At 38.1% G+C, this 16,939-nt stretch overlaps 1 protein-coding gene across 11 annotated transcripts in view; it reads right to left on the reverse strand.

Annotated features, from left to right (window-relative positions):
* Positions 1 to 16,939, reverse strand: part of wnk1b (WNK lysine deficient protein kinase 1b) — a 156,502-nt gene that overhangs the window by 62,539 nt on the left and 77,024 nt on the right. For 10 of the 11 annotated variants that reach the window (XM_015353170.2, XM_069192146.1, XM_015353172.2 and 7 more), the window contains 3 exons: positions 15,777 to 15,857; positions 15,622 to 15,657; positions 14,130 to 14,264 (listed from right to left, as the gene is read on the reverse strand). In XM_015353170.2, the coding sequence (XP_015208656.1) occupies positions 14,130 to 14,264; positions 15,622 to 15,657; positions 15,777 to 15,857 (252 nt within the window). The remainder of the gene's footprint in view (positions 1 to 14,129; positions 14,265 to 15,621; positions 15,658 to 15,776; positions 15,858 to 16,939) is intronic. The other variant, XM_069192144.1, reaches the window with a different exon arrangement.

Raw genomic sequence — 16,939 nt, forward strand, 5'->3', positions numbered from 1 at the left:
GAGAAATACATTTTTAGGATTTACCACACAGTCTATTTTACTTTTTACATAGCAAGAGGTCTAAGAAAACAACTAACCTTGTGTAATCTCTTTGCATGTCAAATTAAGTGGTCTGTAAATTCATTGATAATTTGAAATACTTAACTTGAATTAAAACAATAAATCATTGAAAATGAGCAAAAATGCCATCTGCATTACTAACAACCAAAGTAAAAACTGATTACAGTGTAAAGGAAAGCTAATGCACCTCTTTCATGGAGGATTGCTGTCGGCAGATGAATTTTACATATTTTTTTGCAGGACTGTGGGATTTCTGTAGCCTGTTACCGCATTTTGTTTTGAGGTTCCAGTGACTATGCAGCTCTGGTGAGACTATACCTACAGTCTCTAATCCTTTCCCAGAGCATGAGCACTCCAGGCTTAGCCTCTTGAGTGTTAAAAGAATATTAGGCAACAACCTGACTGGTTTTATAGAACTCTCCTCCAAGAGTAGCACTTTTCTTGTTTACCTCCCTGGGGAAATTTCAGTTATCACTGAGACTGGGATTAGAGGCAACAGATATTCAACCAGTGAAGACCCTTTAGTTCTTCATCTAACTCCACCTGAGTGTTAACCCCTTCTAAGGTCTCTGGATTCCCTGACTCAGTGATTGATACACGAGGTTGTGCCACCCAACGGCAAAATAATCTAATTTCTCGTTGCATTCTGTGATGCATCTACCTATCATAAAAGCCTTTAAGGGATAGTTCAGGGTTACTGAAAATTCTGAAGTGTTCCTCCTCGAAAACACCCCTCTTTCTTTTACACACTTCTGCATCCCTAGCTCTTTGCACACATACAGATGCAGCCATTCAAATGCGGTATGCGGTACAACGCGGTGGGCGTGTCGCAATTACATGCGTCATTTCGCATCATACCGCACTGTACCGTATGCAAATTGGATCATTTTAATAGTATCCGGAAGAAGGAGCACGTAAAAACGTTTCAGAAATAGACACATGTAAGACTCTGATGCTTAAAATGTTTAAGGAGAAAGTGAAATACTGGTCTGTATTTTTTCTTTAAAATACCAATACCAGCCATTTGGTTTGTAACGTAGGGATTTCTATAATTCTGGCTTTATTTAGTGGTTACATAAGTGTGCGCCGTATGGCATACATGTTTGTAATGACAATATAGTGTCGATAATATTTATTGTCAGTAATAATATCAGCGAACATGGTTTCATGGAGGGCTTCTCAGAAAGTTAAGCAATCAGGTAGATTGCCAGGCAAAAGGATTTGTAAATATATTTTGTTAAAGCAAAATATCCCTACACACCCTGTCCCCACTGCGATTAGAATATACACAAAGCACTGAAGTCTTTAGAGTAGATGATCAGGTGTTTTGCAGATGTAGGCATAGTACGTAATTCAGGCATAAAGCCTGAATTATGTACTATGCCTACCTCTGCGAAACACCTTTGCTAGTTAATGCTACTTCACTTTCTCGGGCGTGTTTTGTTTAGGCAAAAACCAGGCTAACAGGCTTGTTTTGTGATCTTCCTAAAAGCGCAGTGTCAAAATGTTTCCATATGAAAGGATTCATATGAAAGGCAGTGACGTCACTGTCCTGAGGCGTGTGTGTGTGTGTGGCAGGCAGGTTTAGCCTTTGCCACTAATGAAACCACTAGATAAAGATGTATAGAAATCCCTACATTTCAAAGTCCAAGCGTTTCATTTTGTCTATTGCTACAATATTGACAGCACTATAGTTTACAAGGAACATGTCAAATTGCATGTGGACAAGCCAAAGCCAAAAAATCCACTTCTTTGTGGCCCGGGACCACTTCTTATTTTCAAAGGAATAATGGATGGTGAATTCTTCGAGGAAGTCGTGGTCAAACAGCATGCCGCCCCATATATGAGAGAGCACTTTGGATCAAGGCACCATTTTTTTCAGGACAACAATCCAAAACACACAGCAGCAAAAGCGAGGCTTATAGCAGAAGGAGTGAACTGAATCAGAGTTAAGACTAAAGTTAGGAACAGAATCTTTAAATATACTTATGCTGTGTGCTGATAACTTGGCAAGCTATTATGAGCAAATGTATATCGACAATTAAAATCTTTAGTTTTGTAACAAGTCAAAAGTAATAGAAAAGCACAAAAAAAGCCTAATGAACAGGCTTGAGTTTTGGTTTGCAGGAGATGCCATATAATACATCATTTAATCTGGAAAATTATTACTACTTCTGTATGATTAAACTGCCTGCATGTTCATTTCTCCATGTTCCCAACTTGTAGTGCAACGAAATGAGCTCAAGCAAACTCAGATGAAATAAAATATTCTGTGTAAGATTATGCCACATGTGGTATCGCAGGTGACTTTCCAGAATGAATAATGATCACCACTGAAATGCTCTATTCAAGTCAACAACAATGCGATTTGCGATTTCCTGCAATATCGCTGCCCCCTACAAGAGCAATATCAAATTGTGTCAAAGGTGCAGTTAGATTATGATTGTTGAGGAAAAGGACATTCGACACTCGCAAGCTAAAAGTCAGTTTTATTAAAAATCAATTATGAATGAAAGTGTTTGTGTGTTTTTTGCATTAATGGTCTAAAGATCAGTAAGAGTTATCTCCTCGGCTACAGAAAAGCTGAGGAAATGCGCTGAGGCCATCAATGCATCTTGAAAGCCAATTATAGTTATTGAATATCTTGATGCCTAATCATTGACTTCAGCAGACATTATATTTCTGGACCTGATGCCAGACTTTTAATTATTGTATTACAGCATCGTACACATTAAACATGAAAAAGTGGGTATATTTTTTAAAAGCAAGATTGCTCAGTTGGACAGTATAAAGCAAGTATGATTTTAATGTTTGTAATCGCTATTCTTGCAAGTACAAACATAAACTGGAATGCTACAGAACCCTAAACAGACAATACACACTTTTAATTTAGCAGGATTTGCGCAATAAGCACATTGTTTAATGTCGGATAACATTACCCACGTCTATTATCACTGTACAAGACTACTTCAGCCTGCGTAGTGTGCAAAGGAAGGTTTATTCCATGCTGAAAAGAGAAGAGAATAAACGCAATGTTTCGGCTGTGAAGCCTTCTTCAGGTGTGAGGGTCTTCAGCTCAAAATGAAATGCTAAAATGTAATATAGGCAGGTTAAACTTTGATTTGGGCTTGCTTGACGTCACTGCCTTTCATCTGAAATCCTGCTTGAATCCTGCTAAACTAAAAATTAGACACAAGAAGAGAAGAGGCTCTGGTGAAATTTCTCTGTGAACTGAAGAGTTAAAGAGTAAAGTGTCTCAACTTGTTAATGTGACACGGAAGATATTACTGTATTAATGATGTAGCGTTTTCGGCTCAGGTGGATTTGTGCCCTACACCCTGCGGTACCGCTGTGTACATACAGTACGAACATGTTGTGATATTTAGAAATATAAAAAATGTAAATATACTGTATAATATTTGCTATTTTAGTTTTTCAAAGAAATGTTTATTTGTTAAAAGAAAACGCAGAGCAATTGCTGAATTTGAACACCCAACCTCATGCTTATAAGTCAGTCACTTAAGCTTTCACGCCACTGATCCAGTCATGTGACATGCACTGAAACAGCTGTACACATATCAATGGAAAGTTTTATACTACTGTTTGTGCTACAGTACCTGAATATAATTATATCGTTATTAATTTCTTTAGATATGCGATTCCATATTATATTCCCTATTAATCAAATTCTAAAAGTATGCTTTTGTTTACTCCGATAACGAGCGTATTCGCAGAAAAGGTTAAAACGATCAATTTTCATAAAGTATGTAAACGTACAGTAATCTCGTCAGAAGGAGCACAAAAAAACATTTCCGAAATAACCACATGTAAGACTTTGATGCTTAAAATGTTTAGGGAGAAATGGAATACTGGTGTGTATTTTTTCCTTTAAATTACCAATACCAGCAATATACAGTTTACATAATATGTTTATGTTCCTAAATTAATATCGTTTATGACCTTCAGATGCATTATACTCTTCTTTTTATGCTCAGCTACTAAAATTTCCCTTTAGTTGTAAAATTCCATATAAATATTCAATACTAAGTGGATTCAAATGTGCACAGTAAAGAGACTAAATGATTAAATCTTTTCACTACCGACCAATGCACCACGAGTGCCCCTGTCGGTCACTTTGGCCAGCCAATCACGTACCGCGGTACCTCGCGGTGGTTTGTGGGTAGTGATGTGCGGTACGGGTTTGTACCATGCATTTTGAATGGCTGCATCTGTACTCAGAGCTTTATAACATGGACCGCAGTCTCCCTCTTACTATGAGTATCTAATCTTTGTTCTTTCCCATTTTAGAGACACCCAGATAATCTAGTCCATCATCCTTTATCCCTTTTCCAGTCTGTTTGTCCTTTATACCGAGTTGATATGAATGTGCTCACCTTGAACATAATACTGGAGATCAAACCTGATGGAAAACCTTGATCTTGTTATTCTCTGACTAGGGAGCCTAATTAAATCCCCTCTTAAATCCTCTGGGATTTATAACAAAGCTTTGTAATAACAAGTCCAATAACTTGGCCCCTTTTGAGATAAACCCCCTCTAGGATTTATAACCAACTGATGCTATTAGTTGACCCCTCACAGCGTAAGAGAAAAAAGGAATCCTTGTCTATTCTTAGTATCCCTAGTAGTAGCAATGTAAATCTTTCCTTGGTTGATCAGGTTTGGCCATGTCCACTCTAAAATTTACCTTACTAACAGCTGATGTCATTTGGCTATACCCAAGTGTGCTACTTCTTTACACCTTCACATGTAAATCTTGTATACAGTCTGGCGCTTACCCCAATGGTGCTAGAATGGTTGCTCTCAAAAGGCTGCTGTCATTTTAAATCCTAGAAGGCCTTAGGTCTTTAACCTATAATCAACCTCCTCCCAGGTCAGTAAAGGCAACCCAATGAATCACCCATTTTTAAACCATGTGGTTTCAGAGAAGCAAGCAGATTTCCCTACAAACTAGCCAGAGAGCTGGCTATTGGCTTTTTCTCTATCACACGTTCCATGATGTTCTTCTGTTCTCGTAGTTTTCTATACCCTTCTTATATCTGTGCATGCTGCACTGTGTGCATGTTTGAACAGTCAGTTTAATTTCTCACAAAAGTATGTTCATAAGCCTCAACCCAATTTTCTTGCGCTTACTAACTGTCCTACAGATTACTTTTTCTAAATAACTGTGAGGTTCAGTTTTCACCTGGCAAATGTGTGTTCATTATTACTTGCATTTGTTTGCTGTTCTTATTAGTTTATTAGTTCACTACCCTCATTACCGGCTACACTGCCAAGCACTGCTAAAATACTCATAAATGCAGCTGTATGCAAACATTAGGGCAAGGTGTTTTTCAAATTGCATATTTTACTGAATCTCTAATTGAAAAGTTAACATTACCCTCTGCTGGGTACAAACTTAAACATTATATTTCTAAACATTTTACAACCCAACTATTTATTTGCCATAATTAACAGATTGAAAAAATAAAACATGTGGAATGTGCAGAAGTTTGGTCACTTTTAAGGACTCAAAACTTGATTGACTCTTAAGGCCTTAAATAAAGCAATATGAACACAATTCCAGAGTTGAATACTCTAACTCTTCCACCCTCTCAGGACTTTGTGCCTACTCTCAACAGTCATGTGCTCCTCTAAGCAGCTGACAGAGGAGTTGCAAATAAAGACAACTGACTCTTACAAAACAAGGGAAGCCTATAAAAAGATATCTAAAGACTTCTAGCTTGGAATTTCCACTGTCAGAAACATTAAGAAATCGAAGTTAAGGGGAGCTGTTGAAGTCAAGGCAAGGTCTGGAAGACCCAGAAAAAATCTCTGATAGAAGTGCTTATAAACTGGTCAGATATGCAAAGCATATCACTGCAAAAGACCTGCAGAAAGATTAAGCTGACAACAAGGTAGTGGTCCACATTCACAGTACAGCGTTGTCTATACAAAAATGATCTGTTGTCAGAAGGAAACCTTTTCTATGGCATCATCACAAAAGACAACATCTGAAGTATGAAAACAATATTTAAAATAAACTTTTTGGAACAAAGTGCTGTGAACTGATGAAAATTCACCTTTTTGATAAATTTGTGGATGTATGCATTTGTGGGTAGATCTGTTATGATTTGGGGTTGTATGGCAGCCAGTGACACAGGAAATACTATGCAGGCGAAAGGAAGAAGGGATTCAACTAAATAGCCACAAATCATAGAAGCTAGTGTCCCACAGTTAGTGAAGACATTAATCCTGAACATAGTTTGGATAAGCAAGACAGCAAGGGGGAAATTAAGTTGCCAGAACAACTCATAAGACATACAGTAAGCACATAAAAAACATTGGACATGGCAAATGATCAGAACAGACATATAACTCAGTACACTGACACTGATCACACCAAGCAGTGCACAAGAATGGTAAAAAAAAAATATTAAAAGCCCAAGTCTTAGAATGCTCTGTAGCTATTCAGTGCACAGATGGCTGCAGGTAGAAAGGATCTCTTAAACCTCTCTTTGGTGCATCCATGAGCTATAAAATGAAACTGAAGAGGCTTTTTTTTAATGTGACATCACTGTTACATGTGCTGTACTTTGCTGTATAACACTGTCTGCCTAGGGAAGGAGGGGTCCTCCCCTTCCACCCATATCCTATGAAGACCCATTCATCTGGATCTACAGGATTGCTCCAGTCTCGTTGTTGCTTCCTGTTAGCCAAAATTAGGAGAAATATTTTGTCTTGACCTGCTGCAAGGTCCTCCCAACATGGTAAAGTTCCAGTATATGCATATACAGTGCCTTCCAGAATTACTGGCACCCTTGGTAAAGATGAGCAAAAAAGGCTATGAAAAAATGTCTGTTTTGTTTATCAGCTTTATTATCAGCTGAATTATGAAGGTAAACAACCTTTCGGCTCATTTCATTTGTGTATTGTCTGATCCTCCCCTTGTTAATGGATGACTAAGGGTATTTGGCCTGCATGTCACCTCATATTTATACCTAGTGAAACAGAAAGTAATGGCTGACCACTTCAAAAAGACTCAGGTGTGCTTAAAAAACATGAAATATGAATGGAAATATGTTAATTAGATTTTTTTCATAAGATTTTCCAGGGATGCCAATAATTTTGATGTGTTTTTGAGAAAAATGTTTTTTTTCACACACGTGAAAAACAATTGCCCTAATGAGGACAACTGCCTTACAATTGGCCTCTACCTGTGAATCATTAAAATAACAGCCACATTTTGTGAATAAAACCCCCACAGTTAAGGGATCATTATTCAGGTTGTTAATCTGAAGAACAGCTGTGAAAATGAAAACTAAGAGCATTCCAAAGAAGTTAGAGATAAAGTAAAACAAATGCATAAATTAGGAAAAGCGTACAAAACAATATCCAAGTGTTTGGGTGTCCAAATTTAATTATCAGTTGGGGTGGAAGGATCGATTGGCTATAGTCCTAAATATGTGATCGGACGATGTTCCTTTCATTTGGCCGGTACTGAGAAACGATCTATGACGCAAAATATTTGAGCCAAAATTTCGCTGTGTGCCTTGGAATAAAACATGTCATCCGTCTGGCACTTTTTTAAACATATCTTATCCAGATCAAATCCAATATTATTTGCAATATTTGTAAAACTAACATGTCCCCTGGGGGGAGCAACACAAAGAATTTTAATACAACTAACCTGATACAACATGAACACATCACCCGACCGAGTACAGTGAGTATAAGATTGCTATACTATTCCTGGTCAGAAATACTTTTAAGATGTTGCCCTTCCTGAGCTCTATCAGACAGCCTGTTCTCACATAGACCAACTCCTGAAAAACAATGTTACCCCGTGAGCTTTACTAGTGATATATGGTTTTCTGACATCAGTCCCACATCCATGTTAAGCTCAATAGCTCAGTGGTTCAACCTCAACTTTCAGCCAACTTTCACAGCGCAGTTCTACATGCACTAGAATTCAATGGCTCTCACACAGCTAACGCTTCGACTGCGGAGTTCGATAACATGCTTCAAACATGGGCGATTCCAAAAAATACATTTCATCCTGAGAGATAATGCCCAAAACATAACAAAAGTCCTGCAAGATGCTGCATTACCAAGTTTGCCATGTATAGCACATATTGTGATATTGTGGCAACTGGAAACTTGATTGTTGGCCACTTAAAATACCCGCCTCTGGCTTATTCACGTCTTCAGAGTATAATAATAATAATAATTGCTTACACTTATATATAGCTTTTCGGGACACTGCTCTCAAAGCGCTTTACAGGTAATAGGGACTCCCCTCAACCACCAATGTGCAGCATCTGCCTGGATGAGTATTCAAATGCAGCTTTGCCAACCTCTCAAAAGACTTCAACAAGATGTCCCAACAAGGTGGAATAGAACCTATTACATGTTACAAAGTCTACTTGAACACAAACGTGTGTTCGGTGCTTAGGAGCTGACTACGAATTGCCAGCTACCTATAACATGTGGTTAAGTTAATTTAAGGCCTATGGCGTGTGGTCATCTTCATTAGATAAAATAACTGTTAGACTGCAGCATGTTACTTCATGTAAGTTGCTTGCAACAATCGTTGCCTTACTTGTTAATAAAAATTTTAGCTTATACCATCTCCCCCACAACCCCTCCCTCCCCCGGATCATATTGGTATTTGCTGATGATGCTTAAAGAAAATCGTTAATTGGTATGGGCCTCACAAATCGTTGAGCAGTCTATCTCTAATCATCAGGAAGTAGAAGCTACATCAAACCCCCAGACACTGCCTAGAAAAGTTAATCCATCAAAACTCGAACAAAGGGACTTGTGAGAAGCCACAGAGAGGCCAACGATCACATTGAAGGAGCTACAGAGTTCAGTAGCTGAGAGTAAGAACCATGTGAAAGCACATCTAGAGTTTGCCAAAAGAGTCTGCATGATACTGACCCAGCTGCGATGTGGGAAAAGATGTGGTGGTCAGAGGGAGCTTTTCAGCCAAAATTCAAAGCGATATGTGTGGTGCAAATCTAACACTGCCCACACCTCAAATAACACTATACCTACAGTGAAGTATGGTGGTGGTAGCATCATGGTGTGGGGCTGCTTTTCACCAGCAGGGACTGGGCATCTTGTTAAAATAGAAGGAAAAATGGAACGTTCAAAATAGAGGGAAATACTGCAAGAGACCCTGTTTCAGTCTGCTAAAAAACTGAAGTTCATCTTTCAGCAGGACAATGATCCCAAACACAAGGCCAAAGTAACATTGGAGTGGCTCAAGAACAAAAAGGTAAATGTCCTACAATGGTCCAGTCAAAGCCCTGATCTCAATCCAACTGAGAATCTGTGGCACTATTTGAAAATTGTGGTGCACAAGCGTCATCTGACTAACCCGAACAACCTGGAGCAAATCTGCCTGGAAGAATGGGCCAAAATCACTCCTGAACAGTGCACAAAGCTGGTATATACTTACCCCAAAAGACCTAAAGCTGCTTGCTACAAAAGGTGGCTCTACAAAATATTAAAATGTGGGGAATGAATACTAATGCAAACAGCATATTGCCTTTTTTATTTTTCTGAATACTTTTGCAAGGCTCTGCATATATATTACAAATAATTTAATGTTTATAGAGTGGATATAGAAAGTCACCACCCCCTTTCAAAATGTTTACCTTGTGTTGCCCCAAAGCCCAAAAAGAAGACAAATAAAATAACTTTCTCCAGTTTTATTTACAAATTGTACCTTGCAATATCCAAGTGAAAAAAGAAAGCAAAATTTCTGAAAAACAAAATAGAAAGAAGAGCCTGAGTTAATGCTTGGTGGAAGCACCTTTTGCATGATTTACATTCTTGAGTCTGTTTGGATACATCTCTACCAACTTTGCACACCTAGACGGGGGAATATTTGCCCATTCCTCCTTACAGAATTGTTCAAGCTCAGTCAAACTGCGAGGTGACCGTTAATGAATTGCAATCTTCAAGTCATTCGAAAAATTTCAGTGGGATTTAGGTCGGGGCCCTGACTAGGCCATTCAAGGACATTCACCTTCCTGTCCTTCAGCCACTGTACGGTTGCTTTGGCTGTGTGCTTTGGGCCATTGTCATATTCAAAGGTGAACCATCTTCCCAATTTTGACTTTCTGGCTGAGGGCTGCAGGTTTTCTGCAGGAATTTGCTCCATCCATCTTCCCTTCTATCCTGACAAGTGCCCCAGTCCCAGCTCAAGAGAAACACCCCCACAACAGGATGCTGCCACCACCGTGCTTTACTGTAGGAATGGTGTTCTTTGGATGGTAAGATGTATTGCGTTTTTGCAAGACGTACAGTGTAACATTCCGGCCAAAAAGCTCAATTTGGATTTGTTGAGCGCTTGTGATATTGTCTTTGACATAAAGGCCTGTAGCTCATTCAAAGTCGCCATCGGCCTCTTGGTAGCATCTCTGAGCAGTCTCCGTCCTTCTCAGTCATCCAGTTTGGAGGGACAGCCTGATCTCCCACTTCTTAATGACAGTCTTGACTGTGCTCCATGGGATACTTAAAGCCTTTGAATAACCATTCAAACCTTTATAACCATCTCCTGACTTGTGCCTTTCTACAACTTTACCTTTAAGTTCTTTTGAAAACACCTTTGTGCTCATAGTAGATTATGTGCTTTGAAATGCACTTCCAAGCAGTGAAATCCTCTAGAAACAGCTGCTTATGAACTAATCAAAATCTTCTGAAGCTGCTTCTGAACAACTGATCACAAGTGGGAGCCAATTAGTTTGTTTTGTGATCTGTAAAGTGATTGGTTACACCTGAGCAAGTTTATGAATGCAATTGTAAAGAGAGTGTTCACTTATCCAAATAAGGTATTTTACCGTTATAATATTAATTCATTTTATTTTCACTTGGATAATGTAGGTTACTGTGTGTGAATAAAAATGGAACAAGCCTAATTTAATTTGTTTTATTTTCAGAATGTGATGCACCAAAACAGACAAAGTTTGAAAGTGGGTGGTGACTTTATATACCCACTGTAATTGATCCTTTAGAAATTTGTGAACTTCAGAAAGTGACCATTTCTCCAAAAATGCCATAAAATATTTCTTCAGTTCTTCAGGATAGTATTTCAAGGAATTTCAGTGATTGACTAACACTTTAGAAAGTTGCCCATCACATATTGCAACTATCCAGTTATTTGTTTCAACTAATTATTCACTAACAATACTGCTATACTAGATCACAAATGTTTAAAATAGAAATAGAACAGATCCAATAACAGTGCATGCACAAGAGATTATTTATGAAGTCAATTGTCTTGCCAACCCCTAATTCAACACAACTCAATTCAGACAAAGTTACAGACAACATTCAAATAAAGAAAAATGTGTAAACAATAGTAAGTATACCTAAATAAACTAGTTAACTGATAGTTTTGGAGGGTGCTAATTATGTGTTAAGGGTGCTAATAACACTGTAAGAGAATTAGTGTCTATTTCCTCCAGAAAAAGCACTGAAACTGCAAGTAGCAGGTGAATGCATTGCTACCTTAGTAAACACACAATACCTTCTTTAATGTACTGCAGTAAAATCTTCAACAAGTTTAAAAGTTGTTTAACTTTTTTTTTACCCATATAGTAGGTTATGTAATGGACCAACTATTATTTCTGACTTAATAAATGTGTCTCAGTAGCTCAAACAAATGCCACCTTTATAATAAATACTTAAATAAGCAAAATGTGAAAGCCATGTACTTTAAGGGAGACTGAGCAAGGGCAATGTTCAAACACAAACTGTTTTAAAAAAATTAATGAAAAAAGTTTTTGATTTGAAGCCTCAACAATGAAGTCAAACTGGCTAAAATGTTTTCTGTTCAAAACACAAACCACCAATTAACCCTATACTAATTTGAAAGTGACAGGTTCCATACACACAGCCACAAACCGCAAACTAAATAGGGAATACCATTAATAAACAATACGAGCATGAGTTCATCAAAAATGAATAAACCAGTACACTAAACCCATATGACTAAAGACATATTAGCTAACAACAGTTAGCTAGGCAGCCTGGGACAAAAAGTGCAGGTGTTCAGCACTTGATGAAGGGGAAAGAACTTATGGGCTCGGCTCTCTAGCAAAAAGCTAACAGCCATGCAATAACGGATAGCGTTCCAAAGACAAAAATAGTACAAAAATTATTACCTGATAGAGAACGCTGGATATTATAAAAACACTTAAAATGTATTTTAAGTTGACAAAGTTTCATAATACTACTCTTAGGAAGTAAGGAATTAGAATTTTGCTCCTAAAATAAACCACAACTAAATCTAATAAATTCCATAATTCAAGCAAGACTGCTTAAACCCGAATATTTGAACTTCAGTAGTAATCTCAACAGGGCATTTTTTACACACTCAGAAACACTCTGAATGTCAAAAGATGCTTGGCATTTGTAATTGTAAACAGTACATTACTTTGGGTGGGTAGCTGCGTCAGCATGCGTAGGCTGCAAAGGAACAATAGGTTTATTCCATGCTGAAAAAAGAAAGAGAACACAACATTTCGGCCGTGGAGCCTTCTTCAGGTGTGAGAGAGACAGGGCAGTAGGCAAAGGTAAAGTAGTGAGAGAACAAAGGTTGGGAGGGAGGAGGAGTGAGAGGCGGGAGCAGGGGACAGAAAGAGAGGCCAATCAAGAGGTGTGGTCAGAATGGGTGCAGAGAGGTGTGAAATGAAACTTCCAATGAATGCAGAAAATGTAAAAGAACAGCAGTCTGTCGTTAAGAGAAAGGAGAATGTGTGATCCTAGCTGCAGAATAATTTTGGTTTCGGTGGTCTTTCTGATGTATGAGTTCGGAAAACCATCTTTGAGATTCACAGATTCAAACAAAGTACATTACTTTGTTTGCTACATTTATTTTCTGAAATACATTACTTACTTATACATACTTTAAAAAGTACCTACAGTTGTATGCAAAAGTTTTGGCACCCCTGACCAAATTATGTTTTGTTGATTTTCTAAGTTAAAAGAAGTTAAGACAACCTTTGCAGCAAACAAACTTAAACTTGAAATATTTCTGCAAATTTTAAAGCACAGTTACTATTTGCTGAATTAAACAGATATGCTGTCTAAATTGAAAAAGCTGGGGTTGATTCAGAAAATAAAGGCTTGACACTCGACCCACATGTGCAACATATTATCAAAACATCTTTCCTTCACCTCAGAAATATTGCTAGATTACATCCTATAATATTGTTATCTGTGGCAGAAAAACTGATTTAAACCTTCTCTTCTCCCGAATCGACTACTGTAGCTCTCTACTCACTGGAGTTTCCACGTCCACACTGAACAAACTACAGTATGTTCTTTTCAAAGTCCTCAGGCTCACCCATACAGCTCTGCATGGCTTGGTACCTCAGTGCCTGTCTGAGCTACTATTGTCTTACTCCCCACCTCACAATCATTGCTCTTCTAATTCTGGTCTCTCTGGTATCTGTCCCTGTCTACACTGTATGGCTGACAGGGCCTTTTTCTGTTATGCTCCACAGCTCTGGAACTCTATCCCCAAGGATATCAGAGAGTCACCTTCTCTAAACTCCTTCTAATCTAGACTCAAAAACTTTTAAAAGAGCCTTTACTTAACTGGTTCTGTTCTTTACCCTTCTGAAGTATGAAACGCTTATAGGTTATAGGTCGGTTATAACTGGATATTCTGTAGAAATGACTTACTGCACTACTTGATCTTTATACATGTAACAAACTCTCCATACTCTCCATATAGAGAAAATTATATCATGTGACCCACGGGAGGTTTTTATGTAAATGTCCTTGATGACATTTGCAGTTGCCATTTAAATTCAATTAAGTGACCCTGTTCTGTCATGTTTGTAGTTTATGTTGTACAATACACAGACAACAATGTATCCCAAGGAACAGTCAAGAAGCTTTGGGCAAGCCTCTGATGAAAGGTTTCTAAATCCTTAGTTCACTGAACTGAACATATTTTACACTTCTCACCAAAACTTGAGCTCAGGTCTCTAGAGGTAAAAGTTTACTGCAAAGAAATACTGCACTCACTATTTGGTGTTAAAATTTACCTGTGTGGGTGCTGAACCCTGGTGGATCTGCAACTGGGACACAGACTGCCCTGAAGTGCAAACCGACTGCTGCTGCATTGGATGTGAAACCAAAGGCTGAGAAGAAGGAAGATGAGAGCTCTGTTGAGGAGCCACCTGAAAAGAAAAACAAGGAAGAGGCCATCAAAGCCTTGGCAACCTTGTAAAATCTAAGAACTGTCAGTTTCAGTTCTTGTCAAGCTCTGTACCTATTTTCACATGCTTAAAAACCTAAAGAATTAATCCTGACTACCAGCTAATTCCTTGCTATAAAACAAAAATGCTACATTAAAAAAAAGCTTCCCGAACAAAGCATATTTGAAACAACTTGCAAATTTTAAAAAATTCTTAACCACTAAAATAAATCTTATAATTGGCAGCAGCAGTCATATCACTCTGCAACTCACAACTGGCAACCCATGAAAGTAAGCAGGTGTGAGCCTGGTCAGTACCTGGTTGGGAGACCCCTTGGGAAAAACTAAGGTTGCAGCTGGAAGAGGTGTTAATGGGGCCAGAAGGTGGCGCTCACCCTGCAGTCCGTCCATGTGGGTCCTAATGCCCCAGAATAGTGACAGCGACACTATACCGTAAACAGGCACTGTCCTTCGGATGAGAAGTAAAACCGAAGTCCTGACTCTCTGTGGTCATTAAAAATCCCAGGGTATTTCTTGAAAAGAGTAGGGGTGTAACCCTGGCGTCCTGGCCAAATTTCCTATTGGCCCTTACCAATCATGGCCTCCTTATAATCCCCATCTATGAATTGGCTTAATTACTCTGCTCTCCTCCCCACTGATAGCTGATGTGTGGTGAGCATTCTGGTGCACTATGACTACCGTCGCATCATCCAGGTGGATGCTGCACATTGGTGGTGGTGGAGGGGAGTCCCCATTACCTGTAAAGCGCTTTGAATGGAGTGTCCAGAAAAGCTCTATATAAGTGTAAGCAATTATTATTAATGCTAGCGTCATAGACCAGAATTATCAACATTCCTAAACAATATCATTAGGTTATCAAAGATTAGTGCTAATTACACCCTGGTTGGAGTATCTGTCCTGTGTAGGTACATTAAAACATTTGGGATATACTTTTATAAATAATGACAAATCCAAGATCTAAACATTAGATGGTAAGCTTTTATTTCTAAACATCTGAGTTACTCTGATGTGGAACATCGCTGAACAGTTATTCAATTGTCAACAATTTATGTTCACAGCAGCAAAACATACATTTTTCCATCTTTTATTCATTTGACTCCAAGGCAGTAAATCATTGACTTACCTTTAGAGCTCATGCATCAAAACTTTGCAGCCTCCTAAAACCCTCCCATACTCACCACTCCCAACCTGAGCAAAATTAAATTTAGATTTCCAAAGAAATGCTTCATGGTGAAGTAAAACAAAATATGTGAGATGAATAAATAAAACCATTCACACAACAACATAAATGTGCTGGTTTTGAAATAGTCTTTCTCTACCTGTGGAGGGAGCGATGGGACGTAGTAACCTCCATACTATAAAAAACAAACACAACACAGCGTAAGAAGAAGCATCTCTAGATTCACTAGTACTCATCTGGGGAGAAAGATAAAACAAAGTTGTCATTTAAGAGACTTTGAAGGAATAGTGTTACCTGCTGACCAGCAACTGATCCTGACTGAGAAGTGGGTGCTAAAGGACCACCAGGAGGCAATGGACAGGAAACCTGGGCCTGCTTTAGAATTAAAAGAATAGAAACAGAAATCAGAATGGGGCTGAACACACAATATTCGATTTTATTACTGATCCTTAATTATACTGCATATAATTTATACACAGAACATATAGAATTGGGCAAACAGCATTCAGTTAGTTTACTGAATGTATACATAAAAACATGGCTGTTAGTTGAAAATGAGTACATTTCATGCACAAATTACTGAATGACAGCTTTTCTTTTGTGAAGGTTAAGCTAAAGTGCATTGTTTCTTCTGTTTAAGAATCTAGTTAAAAATCTAGTTAGTTCTAGTTATGCCTCATCATAACAGAACCAACCCTTAGAAGGCTGCAGACAAAAATACTTGTTATGTGCTCTTTTAGAGGCCACAGACAAGTATAATTGCATTTCACAGTCAACCTACCTTACCTTTGTTTTTGGACAGAAGGACTGTTTTCATGAAAGTAAGAGGCGTTTGGAGTAAGAATCACAAAATTCTTGTAAGTGCTTTAGGAAAGATGCAAAGCTGAATAAAGCAGTGTAGAGTTTGTGGAATGACACTGGAAATTCCAGCATTCTAAGGGTTAACCGACAGTTCAACAGTTCTTAAATTTAGTGGAATACACATAAAATGTGACTGTAGAAGTTTTGTATTATTACTTTTGTGACTGGTGCTAATAATTAAAAAAAAAGCATAAACTTATTTTAACCATTTCCAGCCAGCATGAATAAACAGTTAACAGTGATCTCTGTACCTGGCAAAATAAAAAAACAGTATACTTTACTATCAAAGAAAAATGTACTTCTGGTTAGTTACTTAAACCTGTGAACCACAGGTATACAGATAAACCTGTCCAAAATCTTCCACTCTTTGTATACATTTCCATCAATCTTCAAAATTAAATTGAATTATTGTCTCTAATCTAAGGTTAAAATAGCTGCAGATATTGAAGAAATGCCCTGAGCTGATGGTTTCATCCTTCACATGCTTGACATACTAGATTTCTATAATGTTGCAGAAGAAGGTGCTTTGTCTGACATCTAAAGATGCATCCAAGTACATTTGAGCTTTGGATTACCTAACAGATCAAAATGAGCCT

Source organism: Lepisosteus oculatus, chromosome 7, assembly GCF_040954835.1.
Source record: "Lepisosteus oculatus isolate fLepOcu1 chromosome 7, fLepOcu1.hap2, whole genome shotgun sequence".
NCBI lineage: Eukaryota > Metazoa > Chordata > Actinopteri > Semionotiformes > Lepisosteidae > Lepisosteus > Lepisosteus oculatus.